This window comes from Sclerotinia sclerotiorum, genomic scaffold (assembly GCF_000146945.2).
Source record: "Sclerotinia sclerotiorum 1980 UF-70 scaffold_9 genomic scaffold, whole genome shotgun sequence".
Lineage (NCBI taxonomy): Eukaryota > Fungi > Ascomycota > Leotiomycetes > Helotiales > Sclerotiniaceae > Sclerotinia > Sclerotinia sclerotiorum.
This window is the reverse complement of record NW_001820827.1, coordinates 128,625-144,086: the sequence shown is the minus strand read 5'-3', so window position 1 is coordinate 144,086 and position 15,462 is coordinate 128,625. Positions and strand designations below refer to the sequence as shown.

The 15,462-nt window shown below is 44.3% G+C and overlaps 6 protein-coding genes across 6 annotated transcripts; 4 read left to right on the top strand and 2 right to left on the bottom strand.

The window, feature by feature from the left end:
* Window positions 1-408: 408 nt before the first annotated feature.
* On the top strand, window positions 409-867 carry SS1G_06987 (hypothetical protein; the record flags this gene model as incomplete). The annotated part of the gene is made up of 2 exons (XM_001591491.1): window positions 409-507; window positions 634-867. The coding sequence occupies 2 exons, from the start codon at window positions 409-411 to the stop codon at window positions 865-867; spliced, it is 333 nt and encodes a 110-aa protein (XP_001591541.1).
* A 1,503-nt stretch (window positions 868-2,370) lies between these two features.
* Window positions 2,371-2,949, bottom strand: SS1G_06986 (hypothetical protein; the record flags this gene model as incomplete). The annotated part of the gene is made up of 1 exon (XM_001591490.1): window positions 2,371-2,949. One exon carries the CDS (start codon window positions 2,947-2,949, stop codon window positions 2,371-2,373), a length of 579 nt encoding a protein of 192 aa, XP_001591540.1.
* A 539-nt stretch (window positions 2,950-3,488) lies between these two features.
* Window positions 3,489-7,237, top strand: SS1G_06985 (hypothetical protein; the record flags this gene model as incomplete). The annotated part of the gene is made up of 7 exons (XM_001591489.1): window positions 3,489-3,739; window positions 3,795-4,869; window positions 4,919-5,705; window positions 5,754-5,984; window positions 6,036-6,395; window positions 6,456-6,812; window positions 7,008-7,237. 7 exons carry the CDS (start codon window positions 3,489-3,491, stop codon window positions 7,235-7,237), a joined length of 3,291 nt encoding a protein of 1,096 aa, XP_001591539.1.
* Window positions 7,238-7,877: 640 nt separating this feature from the next.
* SS1G_06984 (hypothetical protein) lies at window positions 7,878-9,111 on the top strand (the record flags this gene model as incomplete). Its single annotated transcript, XM_001591488.1, has 2 exons — window positions 7,878-8,370; window positions 8,636-9,111. The coding sequence occupies 2 exons, from the start codon at window positions 7,878-7,880 to the stop codon at window positions 9,109-9,111; spliced, it is 969 nt and encodes a 322-aa protein (XP_001591538.1).
* Window positions 9,112-9,427: 316 nt separating this feature from the next.
* On the bottom strand, window positions 9,428-11,080 carry SS1G_06983 (hypothetical protein; the record flags this gene model as incomplete). The annotated part of the gene is made up of 4 exons (XM_001591487.1): window positions 9,428-10,068; window positions 10,250-10,444; window positions 10,545-10,851; window positions 10,913-11,080. The coding sequence occupies 4 exons, from the start codon at window positions 11,078-11,080 to the stop codon at window positions 9,428-9,430; spliced, it is 1,311 nt and encodes a 436-aa protein (XP_001591537.1).
* A 1,642-nt stretch (window positions 11,081-12,722) lies between these two features.
* On the top strand, window positions 12,723-12,824 carry SS1G_06982 (predicted protein; the record flags this gene model as incomplete). Its single annotated transcript, XM_001591486.1, has 1 exon — window positions 12,723-12,824. The coding sequence occupies one exon, from the start codon at window positions 12,723-12,725 to the stop codon at window positions 12,822-12,824; it is 102 nt and encodes a 33-aa protein (XP_001591536.1).
* Window positions 12,825-15,462: the final 2,638 nt, after the last annotated feature.

The window sequence follows — 15,462 nt, the reverse complement described above, 5'->3', positions numbered from 1 at the left end:
AATCTTGAGATTACTTGTCAGAAAGGCAAAAGCCCGACACCAGCCGACGCATTTATTTCAATACTTTGTTTAACCTACTACAAGCAAAACAAGCAAGACAAGCAAATCTGACTGGATGACCGACCTCTTTCGCAACCTATTTCTCTCCGCCTAGATAAAATACAATACAATACAAATACTTCCGCGTTGTTTCTCTGCTCTTTTACACACGCCTGCATCCTAAATCCTACATCTCATCTCATCTGATCGCATCGCACCGCATCGCATCGTATCGCACAGCTAGCTCTTGATTCCTACTTAAACTACATCTAAACAGCTAGATATTACCTTCCCCCTCACGGATTTGCAATCGAACAACCAAGATAAACGAACGAGAATATTTGAGACATAAAAAATTCACAGCGAACGATGGGTCTTTCATACAATACGTACTTAAACAGCGACAAGATATACGGCTGCAAAGGCTGCAAGACGCATTTAAGCACGCACGATGAGATTATTTCACGGGTGAGTAATTCCTTCTTCTCTTGAACTTCAACACCTCATTTCCCTAGTCCTTTCGTTATCCCCTTCCCGTTTCTCCCCATCCTCTCTCACATCACTTATACTAACCTCTCTCTCTCCCTACAACAGAATTTCCGCGGCCAACACGGCAAAGCCTATCTCTTCGGTACCGTGGTCAATATCGTCCCCGGTGAACCCTCCGAACGCAATATGACGACCGGACGTCATATCGTGCGAGATATCACTTGTAAACGGTGTAATGAGACGGTGGGCTGGAAATACGATAAGGCGTATGAGGCGAGCGAGAAGTATAAGGAAGGGAAGTTTATTTTGGAGGCTGAGCTGTTGTGTAATGTTAGTTAGGGTTTGCTTCGGGGAGGAGCCGTATGGTGGAGTTCTTCTGTAGGGGCTGGTGAGAGGGAAAGGGGAAGGGAATGCAATCGGATCGGATGGGATGGGATGGGATGGGATGGCGAGAGATTGTTTAGAGCGTGATATGATTTGATGAAGTGCGATGTTGAAAGAGAGGGGGCGAGGGGAGGGCCGGGGATGAGGATGAGAAGGAAGATGGAAGTGAAATGGCATGAAAACGGAAATGGAAAGGGAGCATCTGCGCAAGGCTTCTTTGGCACACATGATCACACATATACACACCTGGAGTTCAGATCGGAGTTCAGATTCGAGGGCAGTCTGTCGGAGTGGGATTTATTTTACTTTATTTTATTTTACTTTACAGGTGAGACGGTGTTTTATGGGAAGAGAATGTCATGATTCATAGGTATGAAAGGATGGAGGAATGTGGAATGGCGATATGGATATTGATATTGATATGGACAAGTATGGTATTGAGGGAAAAGGGAATTTCTTTGAAAGACTGAACTGGTTGGTCATTATGTTTTTGATACATGCATACATACAGAATACATATACAATGATATGATATGGTATGGTATGGTATGAATTGTTGTCTTGGATGTATATTTTGATTTGTTGTATTGCTAGGATACTTTGTATTGGATGCAGCTGCTAGTATATCGGATACCCTGCACAGATAAAGTGTGCTGCGCAGAGAGAGCTCTGAAAATTATAGTGGCTATGATGCTAGTGATGGTAAAGAGACCTAAGCTACGGCGCGAGCTTACGCTTAATGATTCGTTGTGGGAAGGGCATGGCCTCATTTTATAAAGTTCCAGGTAAGACCGTGAGATAGACTGTCGGGAAAATTGCTATAATGAGCTTGTTGAATGTATCTGAACATTGGAAGCACATCTATATTTCGATTATTCCATGTCTGTTCTTCTTTTGATGTGCTATATATCTTCCCACGAGCTCGAAGCATCTGAAGCGCTCCAAGTCTTGGGGGATAATGACTGTATGAGATCTACCCACAAGATTGTGACATGCATGTTCCTTTTTAAACGGCTTTTGCGGACTGCCTCCTCAGTAGATACTTTATATATGATAGAATGATGTCGGTATTGCCGTCGGATTCAAATCCAATAGTTCCAGGATGCCAGATCTCAATGGATTTTGATATAGAGTATAATCCATATTCCCATGTCCAAAACGTCTGCTCCATTTGATGTACTGCCTGATTTCTCCCGCAGAATGGCACGAGAAGAACGCGCCTTGTTGTTGTCCCATGGCTATTACGAGATTTTCGGCTTTTTGAATAGTATTTATTAGAAGGTACTGGGATGACGGGTAGGCCCTGCGAATAAAGGAACTGAGGATCTAGATTTGATGTCCAGGTCTCGGTAAGTCTTGCACGCTGGAAATTTAAAGATCCCTGCTCTGCTGTATTCATGCTCGAGGCATGAGGATATCCAGATTGTTCCTGGGGTGACCATTCTAATCAGACGTCCTTCAGTTCTGTCTCGGCTTTACAATTCCGTCGTGTATGATATAGTACACAACCGTACTGTCGTCATGCAATGTCGCCAACAAAATCCTCTTCTGCCTATTCTCTCCCTGCCACTTTGCACCCACAACATTCTTCCCTTCCGCACTCTCGTTCCTCCCCTCAGCTTCTTTCCCCTCAGGTACCGTTTCCACCGCATCAAAAACTTCCGCAAACCGTGCCAAACTCCATTTCTCGTCCAAATGTGTTGGTAAGACCCATTCACGCTCAGGAAATTGTTCTATAGATTCTCCAGTGTCATGCTCAGCTTTGAGAATTTCTACTTGTTCGTCAGGATGAATATAAGCGCGGCGGGGAGGGAGTCCGGAGATCAGAGGTCGAGGGAGGGGAAGCTTCGTGACGGTTGAGTGGGTGTGCAGAGTTAGGGAGGTCCAGTCATGTTGGAATTGCAAATTTTGGAGGATGGTACTTGCGAGATGATGTAGGTAGACTGGGTGAGGAGTATCGGGGGTTGTAGGAGTTTGCGTGTTGAGTATGTTTTGGAGGGCTGAGCTGGGTGGAAGGGACGCGGTAGTAGCGGGCATCTTGAATGAGATTTAGGCAAAGCAGATTGGAAAAATGAGATGTTCGAGGGATCGATGACACTTTCTTGATTTGTGAAAGCTAATTCTTCGCGGGGCTCTGAACAAAATTTGAGTGGGGAAAAGTTTGATTGCTTAAGGCAGGCGGTCGACCAAATGTCCGTCAGCCTTGCGCTAAGCATATGCAAGGCTAATATATTATAGACTTTTAGAACCGAGCCTGTTGCTTTCTGATATAACTTAAAGAATGATCTCAAAAATGCTTTTTATATTCAAATATTCATTCTCGAATTTACTTCATCCATTCCGTATGAAGAGATGAATTCAAACACTTACTCTAACCTGTACCATCCATACTAACGTTCTCAAAACCCAAAAACATTGAATTTCTTAAGTCGTTTAAGAAATTCACACTTTTACTTCAACTTACACACCCACAGTTGCGCAATATTAAGCATTAAACCATTCTATCTCAGATAAAAAATCTAAGGCCTAGTGTAATCATTTTCGAGTGTCCCGGTACATATTGAAACTTTAATACAATGTCTGGTTTCCCTGACGATATGCCGGAGTATGGCTTCACTACTGGTCAAGGCCATCAATATCCGGACCCAGAAGCAAGCCAAAGCCAAAGTCTAATATGGCCGACCAACGCCCCATTGACAGCGCAAGGCACTGGTGATGTCGGTCTGGACAATGCAAGAGCCGAGTTTGCTGCAATGAGTACGGAACAGAGGAGACAAAGACGAGAGCAGGTAGAGGGCGCGGATGATATCCTAGATATGGATCTTGGGTGAGTAGCTGAGTAAAGGAAGTTTCTTTAACAATAATTTGACCTTTTTTGGTAGTGATGAGTCGGACGACTCTGATCCCGATTACCTGGAATTCGGTAGAGGTATTCGCAAAATGCAGGATGATGTTCGCCAGGCTAGACATCTAGAGAGTGATTCGGATGAATCTGATGACGGTCCGATGAGCCGTAAGACTAAAGGAAAACGACGCAGTGCTCGAGGCGGTAAAGGTCGCAAGGCCGGTATCAGAGGTCCTAGGAAAGCTGCGGAGCCAACTGGTGACATCAAACTCCGTTTGGGTCAAGCCAATCAAGCATTTTTGAACGGACGTTGCGAAGAGGCTAGAGACATAGCTTCAGAAATCATTCGGATCAACGCAGAGACTTACGAAGCATGGACTTTACTATCCGCATGCTTCAAGGAATTGGGCGAATACAACTCGGCTGTCAAGGCTCTGATGATTGCTGCCACTTGGAGGCCAAAGCATCCTGGACCTTGGTATGCCGCTTTATACTTTGCTTTGAATGAGACGGGCGATCTGAGATCGGAGTTCCTTATATCTGCGCAATACGCTGCACAACAGATACTCAGAGCAAATTCACAAGATCTAGAAGCTCGGAGAATCAAAGCTTCCATTATGCTTGAGCGAAGAAACCTCAATCATGCAGCCAGGGAGTATGAGATCATTCTCAAGCGTGCTCCTTTGGATACAGAAGTTGTCCAGACGTTAGCGTCAATTTATGTTGATCTGGGGCAGATAGAAGTCGCCATGAAACTTTACATTAAAACCATCAATAAGTTCAAAAAAGCTGATGTAGAAACTGACACAGTCTTGGTGACAGACGCCTATGCTTACGTCGAACTGTTCGGTCTCTTGGAAAAATACAAGGATGGCATCAAAGAGCTCAGGTCAGTAGCTCGTTGGTTAGTTGGAAGAAAGGGGGAGGACTTTTGGGATCAATTCATCGATGATGATCGAGAATGGGACGACGATGACATCAGAAGATCTGAATGCCCTCAATTTGATGCCAAAACATACCCGGTAGACACATATGGTCCAGGACTCCCCGTCGAGTTACGAATCAAACTCGGGCTATATCGCTTATCCCTCGGTCATTATATGGAAGCTTTGGTAAGCCAGATCACCATTTCACATTAGAAAGTGTCACTAACTACCTCAGCGCCATTTTAACTATCTCAAAACCTCGGATTACAACGGTCAAGGCCTTATTGAAGAGTTCCCTCACCTGTTTGAGGAGGTCGGGGATAACTTGGCTCGAAAAGGTTATAATAAGGATGCCTTAGATTACTACCTGCCTTTGGCACCAGGTGCTGGTGCCGAAGGTGCCTCGCTCCAACTCAAGATGGGGAATTGTTGGCTTGCTGAGAAAGCCGATCAAGAGGCCGAACTCTGTTTTCAAAATGCAGTACAAATGGAAGAGGATAACATCCCAGCAAGAATGGAGCTCGCTAGATTGTACGAAAGACTAAACGAGAAGGAACAGTCATTCATGTATGTGAATGAAATTATCGCAATTCGACGAACGCAACGTCAAGTTGAAGATCCAGAAAGTGTACCAAAGTCCCTTGATGCTGCAGCTTCCAAAAAGCCGCGCAGGAAACAAACTTCTTTTGCATCAATTCGAAGACCACAATCCCGTTATGTGCCTCGCAGGCTCCTTCACCCAGCAGAGAGATTAAAGGAAGAAGCTGCGAGAGCAGAGCATCTACAGAGCCAGTACTCTATCATGAAAATTGAGCTAGAAAGGATGAGAGCTGGGGATGAAACGGCTACCTTGAAGTGGATGGAGGCTGCTGAAGATCTTATAGATGATTTTAGAGGGTTCAAAACCTTCTATCCTTGGGATAAATATGTCAAATTTTTAGGTTACAGCAACGATGATAAATTTCAGGCGGAGACAAAATTAGAGACTGATCTGACCGAAATGGCTGATCGTTTGTCAAAAAGTCAGTAAAATCCTAATACGTGGCTACCTAAAGTGCTAACACATTTAGAACTCGGAGCAGACGCTGAGGACAAGACGAGTGCCACATCTGCTAGCATACCAGCTGATTATCGTGGCATCTCCTTCAGCTCCTGGCTGGACATCTTTCTCGAATATGCAATATGTCTCGCTAAGGATGGGAATGACAGAGAGTCATATGAGATCTGTGAATCAGCCAGGGACGCAATTGTCTTCTATCATAAGCGCGAGGATATGTTTTTGATACATGTGTGCTGGGGTAGTGAGTTCATCTTTCTGTCGAGTAATTGATACTGTGCTAATTATTATACAGCCTGTGCTTTACTTTGTAACGACGAGGAGATGTGTATCAGGGTGGCAAGATATTTCATGAGAGAATATCAGTTCACCACCGACTCTTATAGAATGTACGCGGCTATAGCTAGGTTGTGTCAGTCTCCGGTCTCGTGGTACTGTTCAGGTCCTGAGCAAAAGTATATGCTTCGTCAAGTCAAAGCCATGGATTTTAACCTAGTCGACAAAAGTCGTCGACAAAAGGGCTATGCCGAGAAAGCTGGCTACACGTCTCAGGACAAAAATGGGAAACCAATCCTCAATGATGATATGGACGTCGCTCTCCTCATGTTATATGGACACATTCTTTACTCTGGAACAAGCTATGCCTATTCTTTAAGTATTTCAACCCAAGCTACCATATTTAAATAAATCACTTCACTGACGAAAAGTATCATAGACTATTTCCTGAGAGCTTATGCACTCGACCCGAATAATGCTATAATTAACTTGAACATAGGCCTTGCTTACGTCCATCATTCTCTCAAGAGACAAGCGGATAACAGGCAATTCATGATCCTTCAAGGTCTAACATTTCTGTTCGACTACTACAACTCACGTAAACAGTCAGCGGCTGTCGAGGAGCGTCAGGAAGCGCATTACAATTTGGCCAGAGTTTACCACATGCTTGGTGTCTCGCACCTCGCAATAAAATACTATCTTCGTGTACTCAACGAGACCAAAGATCATGAAAGCACACGAGAAGATATCACGATTGATACTGCCCACAATCTAAAAATTCTTTGCATGATCACAGGTAATAGGAAATTGGCAAATGTCATAGCTAGACAGTGGCTTGTAATTTAGCCGATCCCTTTTTGCAAATCGTCCTATGAACGGCGTGAAAGGGGACAGGGCGGGGGAGGGGCGAATTAAGTAATATGAGTTTGTTCTTTTCCGTCCCGGTCCAATTCATAATGTGCAGACTAACTGAAAGCTAGCAATTTTGCAGTAAAGTACGTCGATCACGAAAACTCAAATCGGGTCGAAGGCACTATTATAGTGGCCGCAGTGACCCTTCTTGAACTAGATGCGCAAAGTGGGTTATCCGGTTTCTTGGAGAGTACTAAAACGGCTGGCGAGTCGAAACCACTTACAAAGATCAGCGCAAACCCCGCCACTGGTAACAAATTAAAAAACAGTTACAAGCTGGTGGCGGAGTCTCTTGAAAGTGCAGAGTAATTCCTGAAACATTACTCAGACGTAAGACTTGAGTCAGTAATTCCGCTGCCACCACCATTGTTGTAGGGCTAGGTGTTTTTCGGATGGGATTTTTTCATGGAAGCTTCTGCAAAACTTCCGTTTCATCGCCCGCTACGCTTGGTACCTGATTTTAGAATACCATATGAATCCCATATAAGTTCTCCCGTGATGACTAATGATACTTGGATCAACTTCCGTGAACATTTCTACTGTCTTGATGTGGCGAGTACAACATGAATTTAACCATCATGGATTCCTCTTTTGCTTCATCACCCAGCTTATTTTCCCCTCCTCCCATTCAATTCCAAACTTCTTACGACTACCTTATCTATCCAAAGCCAATTTGGCCTATTACACAACCACGGATGGGTAAAAGCCTTTTACAAATTGAAACATCTCAAGAGCACTAGTGTGCTCTAGGCCGTTCAAGCGCCTCAGAATTCCTACTTACATGAAACAAGACAGCTTTTTGCCTTGGTAAATTGTATTGTCTGATCTTTTCTTGGAGGTTCAAGAACACTAGATCATAAGAGTACTTCCCCATGCAATAGTATTTTCAGAGATGAACATTTGCTGAACATCAGCATTATCGTTTCCCTACATATATACGTCTTCCACAATGGCGGGGGTTAGCAATAATAGTGGAGCTTCGCAGCTGAATGCAGTGATGTCTACTAGTCAAAATCATAACGAAATGCCGTCTGTTGTCAGCGATGAAGCAAAGAAAGATGAAGGAAGACCTCTGACTCCGGGCTCGAGTGCTGAAGCTTCGACGAACGAAGTACTCGGTGGTCCCGAGTACACCAACGAAGGACCTACGATCAATATAATTGCCCCGCCCAGCAACACCATCGAGGACGTCCCATCATACCTCTCTGCCGACGCAACCGCAGACAATGGCAATGCCATCTTCAATGCTACACCACATCTCTCCTCGGATTCCGACGACGCAACAACAAACGCTCTCCCACCTCCTCCGCCCTTCGAAAAACTAGCACAAAAGAACCCAAAACCTACAGATCACCTCTCCATCACAATCGGTCCTCTTGTTATCCTTCTATTCGACATCGTCATCCCCTGCATAATCTACTACGTCTGGTTCGACATCCACCGTTCGCGATGGGCAAAGTCCTGCAAAGCATACCCCAAAAACGAGTGTCCTCTACCCAAACCCGAATACGATAAAGACATCCTCGGCTACGCCATCATCTGCTTCGGGTTTTGGCGAGCTCTACATCCTCATCGTGCGCGTAGCTCGTCTTCTCAAATATCGCGACCTGTGTGCTCCGCTTCTCTCCCGCTCCAAATGGGAATTAGATGCCACTTCCTGGGTATACGGTGTTTCCATGCTCATGGCACTGATTCCCTTCGTTGTAGGCAGCTCCCTCGAAATCCCAGAACTATATCTCTATTCCCCTGGTTTCCTCATGAGTTTCCTCGGCATCGTCATGCTCATCTCGCTTATCCCCTTCAAAATCCCCATCGGCATTAACTCCCACGCACGAGGTTCGCCCATGCGTCCATTTATATACTATGCGGCCGAAGATTTTATCGCCGTCGATGGGCTCCAAGACCGCGAGTTCCGCGTGCGATATAATGCGCGATATGATTCTTCCCCGGGCTTTCGACGCATGTTTCTCCACCTAACCTTATGGTGGATCGCAGGCGTATTGGTATATCTCGGTTGTCTGAGCGCGGTAATATGGTCCCTCGAATTCCACTACGCCTTTGGATTATCCCTCGGTGTGCTGTTTGCCTATCTGGTCATTTGGGCTCTGGTGTCGTATTATTGGGTTGATCGTGTTATGAAGAGTGAACAGCGGGCGCATGATGAGCGCGTGGCGAAATGTTGACGGATGTGATATAGTTTTTGGGGGGTGTGTGGTGTAGATAGTTGGTCAGATGGAACATGGTATATTATATATATATTCGGGTAGGGAACCATAGCGAATTGAAAATTTGAAGTTTATTAAATCGTTGTAATAGAAAAAATATTGGTTTGAAACAAACTAGGAATCTCGGATCTGCCGGGACCCCTTCCTACCAGAATATGAAAAAAAGGGTTGATTTTTGTGTGTGAAAGCTTTGAATCTTTTTTTTTCTTTTTGGTTTCTTTTTTCTTGTTTTTTTAAAGATTTTCTCTTCGAAAAAAGTTATTTACATGGTTTTTTATTTACTAGTAGTGGCGTGGAATTCTGTCATAGGAATCTCTTCCTTGTCTTCGATGCTGCGGTATTCAGGAATCTGCTCCAATTCTCCGTGGTCGTCATACTCTGGGATCTCCTCCAAACATGCGTGGGCGCTATACTTGGGAATGTCCTCCGGACCCCTGTGAGCGCTATACGCGGGAGTTTGGCCCAAGTCCCCATCGGCGTGGTAATCACTGGTCATCACAATCCTCCCCTTTGAATCCTGCGTCAAGCCAATCTCGTCCTCTTCCAGCCTTCTGCTCGCCATGCGGCTCTCTTCATACTCCATGGGTGGTTCCTGGGTCCTTCTCCGCAGGACTATCTTGCCGTTCTCGTCTTGGGTCAGGTGCATTCGATCTACATCCTCTCTTTTCTTGTCGTCGGTGCCATTTACGTCGTCTGTCATGTCCGCACCTTGGAGGATCAAGGTGAGGGTTCTTCGCTTTGCGCTTTTAATACTCTTCCCGGGGCCGTATCCTCTGTCGGCGTCGGAATTTAGTTTTCTAGATGCTAGTGAGGAGTGCATGTCGTTTAACAGTGGTCGCATTAGTGGTATGGATTGCACGATTATAGTGCCGGCTACCTCGGCTGAGTACCAGACCATTGATAATCCTTGGCGCCCTATTGGGAGTTTTATGTTAGGATGGTGATGAAATGGTTGAGTGTGAGATGGGTGGTAGTAATAGTGTATATATGGAGAGGGGGAATAGAAGAATGGGAAAGAGAAGTGGAAGCATAGATGAGAGGAGAAGACAGGGTGGAGAATGGTAAGGTAAAGATAGGAATTTCTAAAAAGACTTACAAAAATAATAGTCATTATAGGCATCGACACTTGGGTCATTCATCCAAGCAGTTCTTACGGCTGAGATGATGGCGACCACAATTCCGAGGCTCATGGTTATACAAAGAGCAATCTTCTCCTTGAGAGATATCTTCAGCTTCCATGTAACCATCCATGGAAAGAGAGCGAGCACAAAGTCCGCAACGATGTTGAAGACTACATGGGACAAGTTAGTGATCGACATTCTAATCATACGAATTTCTGCACCCACTATTTCCCCCGTTCTTGATATCATGCACGGCTTGGTAATCTATACAGAAACCAGGCATCCTCCACCAATTTTGATAACCGGATTTGTCACAGTATTTAGACCAATTCACAAAAACCTTGAGGACTAGGAAGATGTTGAGGACGATGAGGGTGATGATGCAAATGGCCTTTTGCCAGGCATTTGTCATCCTGAGAAGCGTTACCGCGAAGGCGGATTTGCTCCATGTTTGGCCGGCGGTAGTGAGGCAGGATGAGATCGTCACAAGAATCAACATACGATCGTTCCAAGTCTTGACGACATATCCGGTGGCGAACTCGTAGGAAATGAATATGTCGGCTGTGAGGAGGACCACCTGATGCATGACAGTTAGCTGGATGGAATTTCGTGATTCGATGTCAGCCATGTGTATTCACCCAGGATAGTATGAGTATATAATCGTCCCACCAGAGACCTTGACGTCTCAATTTGCAATAGAGTCGAAGGCCGAGACATATGGTCGCACCGGCGAAAAGAGACCAAAGGCCAGCATTAACCTCTTTCTCAGGGGATACAAAATGATGGACGGCGCGCGAGGAACTCATAGTAAAACTATCATCGTTATCCAGGTCGGCGGGAGGAGACGAAAAGTGATTTGCAAAATCCCACGCGTCCATCAAGCCTAGAATGTTGTACGGAATCCGTAGCGCTTAGTGTGAGGGACGGCGTGAAGTAGTTTACAAGATTTTCTAGAAATAAAAACTATGGGAACGATGGGCACCGTTCCATATTAAACCGGAGAATTGTTGGACAATGCATACGAAATTCTAGTTCGCTCCGTGAATCGTTCTGGGGGAGAGAAGTTGGAAGCAAGAAAAAGACGGACTTTATCAAGAGCCCAAGAAAGCAATGGGCCCTGCCGACATCCACTCCCAGCAGGGTCTTTAAATTTAGTCGATGGAGTGTGATATTGATTGCATGTTACCAAGTTACAAATTGGGAACTTGTCCGCGCATTTCAGGATTTCACATGCCGTCCTCTTATTTCTCCTCTTTCTTCTCTCACTCTCTTCTCCTCCTTCTTCTCATCTGGAGCGTAAAGCTATACGAAGCACGAATCTAGGCTAGAGATTTGACCCCCCCGGTCACCAATGCAAGGTACCGACGGACATGAGAAACGTGTCAAATGGGCCAAACAGGTCGCTTGGATATATTGGAACCCCTGATGCCCCTCATCACTTTACCACATTTAGCCAGTGAGTAATAACGAGTCGACCAGGTTTCGTCGGGTGTAGATTAATCTGTGCTACGTGAGGGAAGCAATCGAACCACAATAGTGGAATCTGCACGAATCTGCACTGTGAATGCAGTAATATCGAAAAGGTTATATAGAAACAAATCTGTCCCGCGGTTCCTGCAATTGTGAAAATGGTATAGCGGTTACGGATTAAGGTTCTAGCTTCGGAAGATTGTGTGGTAGGCTGGCTGAGTAGCACCGGCAGCTAATAATGCTATCTGGGTTCTAATCGTACATACGTACACTCACTGACTGTGAACGAATCCTGGCGGGAAATCCCATGTATTTCATTCATGTATTTCATGCGCCCTCCAAGGCTCAAGCTACTGTAGAAGAACAATGCCGTGTCACGTGTGGAAATGTCCCGATGTTAGGGAAACCATGGTAAAAGTTTTATTATTGGGGGGGATCTCCTATCCCCGGAAGGATCTCGGGGAATAAATTAGAAATTTAGGGCATCCGTTTAGCTTTCAAAGAATTGGCAGGTGCTAGAATAGGTTACACGGGCGTTGAAAGCCTTATAGCGTTATAGCTTATAACGTTATAGCGTATAACGTTATAAGCGTTGTGAGCGCCAGTTCCTCTCAGAGCCAAACCGAAGCATCGGAAAACGTTGGGTCACGAGTCAGAACTCAGCTCAGGGCTCAGAACTCAGGAACACGAAATGAACTTGATGCCTATTAAGTTATGAAGTCACGTCAAATTGTCAAAGTTCATTCATGGCATTATCCGGCGGGGAACCCTCGGATCTCAATCGATCCCCTGAAAACACTGAAAGTACATTTTTCTCGTTCCTCACTCTATTTAAGTTTGGAAAAAGAAAAAACCTAAAACGTCCAGATGATTAAATAACCTCATCGATATCATCTTTCATCGAGGAACCTCTATTTAGCAGATCGCTGCATGCTGTATGCTGTATGCTGTGCCGTGTTTGCAGGATGAAGATCCAAGATGCCCCTCGAGTCATGGGGCAAGGTTAGGATTCTCGCTACCAAAGGGCCTCAACTCGACACCAAATCGATGAAATTAGTCCAATTTCTTGGAGAAGAATAATCAGATGTCCTCTATGAATAATGAAGTTTTTCATCATTGACATTATCCATTTACCCGTCATATATTTCAAGATTTATCATGCCAAAATATAAATATCAATATAAATATAAATTAACAATAACTTAATAACTCAATATCTCCCATTGGAATGCGGTAGATCGGAAAGATCTTACCCGGCTCCCGTACCAGACAGTGTCAGTGTCTTGGACGAAATTAGAATAAGTCAGGGCGCCGCGAATCATTGCTTTATCAGCAAATTCGACGGAGTACATAATCAAAATATACTTTCGCTCTCATTGTCCGAGGGGCTTTGGTCAGTTATTTTCAGTGTTTTGAGTCATCCTCCAGCCCATACAAGTGGTTGATCATGTTGGCGGAGGCGGCATCAGCCTGTGTCTGGTCTTAGAGTTTAGTAATAATTATCTCAGCCGTTCGAAATGTCAATGTCATTGCTCTATGCATAACGTTTTTTAGAGACAAATCTACTGCAAGGTCTGTCGGGTATCTCTTCTGGCCCTCATTCGTACAGAAATAGGTAGTATGATTGCGAACAACACCATCTAAATTTATAGAAAGAATACTCATAAGGTCTCAAAACAGTGCCTCAGCTGGTTTTGATATATGGTTCGTACATAACGTGATGGAATGTATATAAAGTACTACTCGAGTATCAGTGTGAAACGACCGACCAGATTTCTCTCCCGCCTCATCCTTCTACACTACTCGCATTGAATCAACATCAAACTCTTAAAACACAATTAGCCAACCTCCACAACCCCACAAGTCGACAATGCTTCATCTCCCAATGTGTCCCGCGTCGTACGATTCTTTTCTCATTCCACCGTATTCCTCCTTACAATCACTCACTAGAAACAGCCTATCAATCTCAATGACGACGAGTTGAAGCTCAGCCCCGATCAGAAAACTATCCGTCCTGCTACCCGTTCTACTACCGGTAGATCCAACTTAGATCCAACTTCTACCGTCTGTGAAAGTGGCTGTAACCGTGTAACGAATGTCCACGCTGTTGGGCATAAGATGGCAGGTGCGAGTGTAGTGGGGCTTTGTATACAGTATAGTTTCAGTCGTACGATAATAATAAATCAAGCCTCTTCACACCCACAAGAATAACCCTTTCCACGCACTGCTAGCATCGAACCTTAATAACCTTCACATAGCGTGGACATTCCCATTAATGGGTGCCGAACTGGTCCCCACCACAACTACTGACGCAAGTGCAACTTCATTTGGGAACTCATGATTCACTGTGACGGTGGGTCCGACGTCTTGTACTCCGTACGGTACCTACCCTACCTCGCCAACCCATGTTTGTCCAAATTGCATATTAGTAATCATAATCTATACCGTATAATCTCGAGAAGATATATTCGGGCTCTGCTAAACTCCTATACGGACAAATATCATACCGAATCTGCTTGATATTTTCGATGTGGGAAGTTGTGAGCAAGAATGTCTAGCCATGAGGATATCACCAATCAATAAATCGATGGAGACGGTTGAATCTTTCCTCCGATCGAATTTAAGCTGAATTTCATCATTGTCGAGATTATATATACGGTATTTGGATACTATAAGTTGACACTAACAAAACACTCTAACCATTTCCAAATATGGTGAGGGAGTACTCCTTAGAGAGATAGTCCCATATAATAGAACTGTCTTGGGAAATATCTCGCATCTTGGCGTGGGGTATTGTCCCTGAGCAGAGCGTATGTATCAATTTGAAGGGAAGGGGGAAGGAGGAAGGGGTAAGGATACGATGGATCACGGTCACGGTCACGGTTGTGATTTCTGTTTATGGTTATGATTATGGTTTGATCAAGCTTTATTCTATCTGGAAGGCGCAACTTCCGGTCATTGGTTATGAAATACCCTCTCAATCTCTTTTCCCTTCCCTTAAAGATCCATCTGTTTCCATTCGAGCTTGAAAGTGGCATGATTTTCAAGGTTCGCACTGTTTTTTTTTGGTTATCAACATTTGGATTTTGAGACAGTGCTTTCTCTTTCTTTCAACAGGACATCTACCCATTCTCTTCCAATTTCTCTCACGAATCTGATAATACTTACAACGAATTGGGATATGAGTCTGTCAGCAACCAAATGCTTCGATCTATAATCGTACAGTGCGACGCTTATATATTTCTGGTTCGGTTCTCATACACAGACAGCTGCATAGATTATAAATAAATCCACGCGCGGACTTTCCAAGCTTATTCCACAATCCTCTGTGAGATTTTTGTTGCACATCTGAGAAGAATAGAACCAATAAGTTGATAATCTAACACTACCTAACTAGACTTCGCTTCGTCACCCACACATTCATTCCCTTTCCAAAGTTCGGTTGCACATCTGATTAGTGATTAGCATAGAAATGAGAGTTTGGTGATGTCACTGTAACCAGACTTCAGACTTCACACCTCTCTTTCCTTTCCAATCTTTCCTCAAACCTTTTAATTTGATGTAAGTATAAAATTAAAGTAGACAATGCTTTTACCTCCTTGACGGTATAAAATCTCGTCATTGATAAAAATTATTGGTTCTGTAGTCATTAATTAGTAAGTGTAACCAAGGATTGCCTGCCTTTGCTTTCAACAAAACTAAAGAGTCATCGGGAATT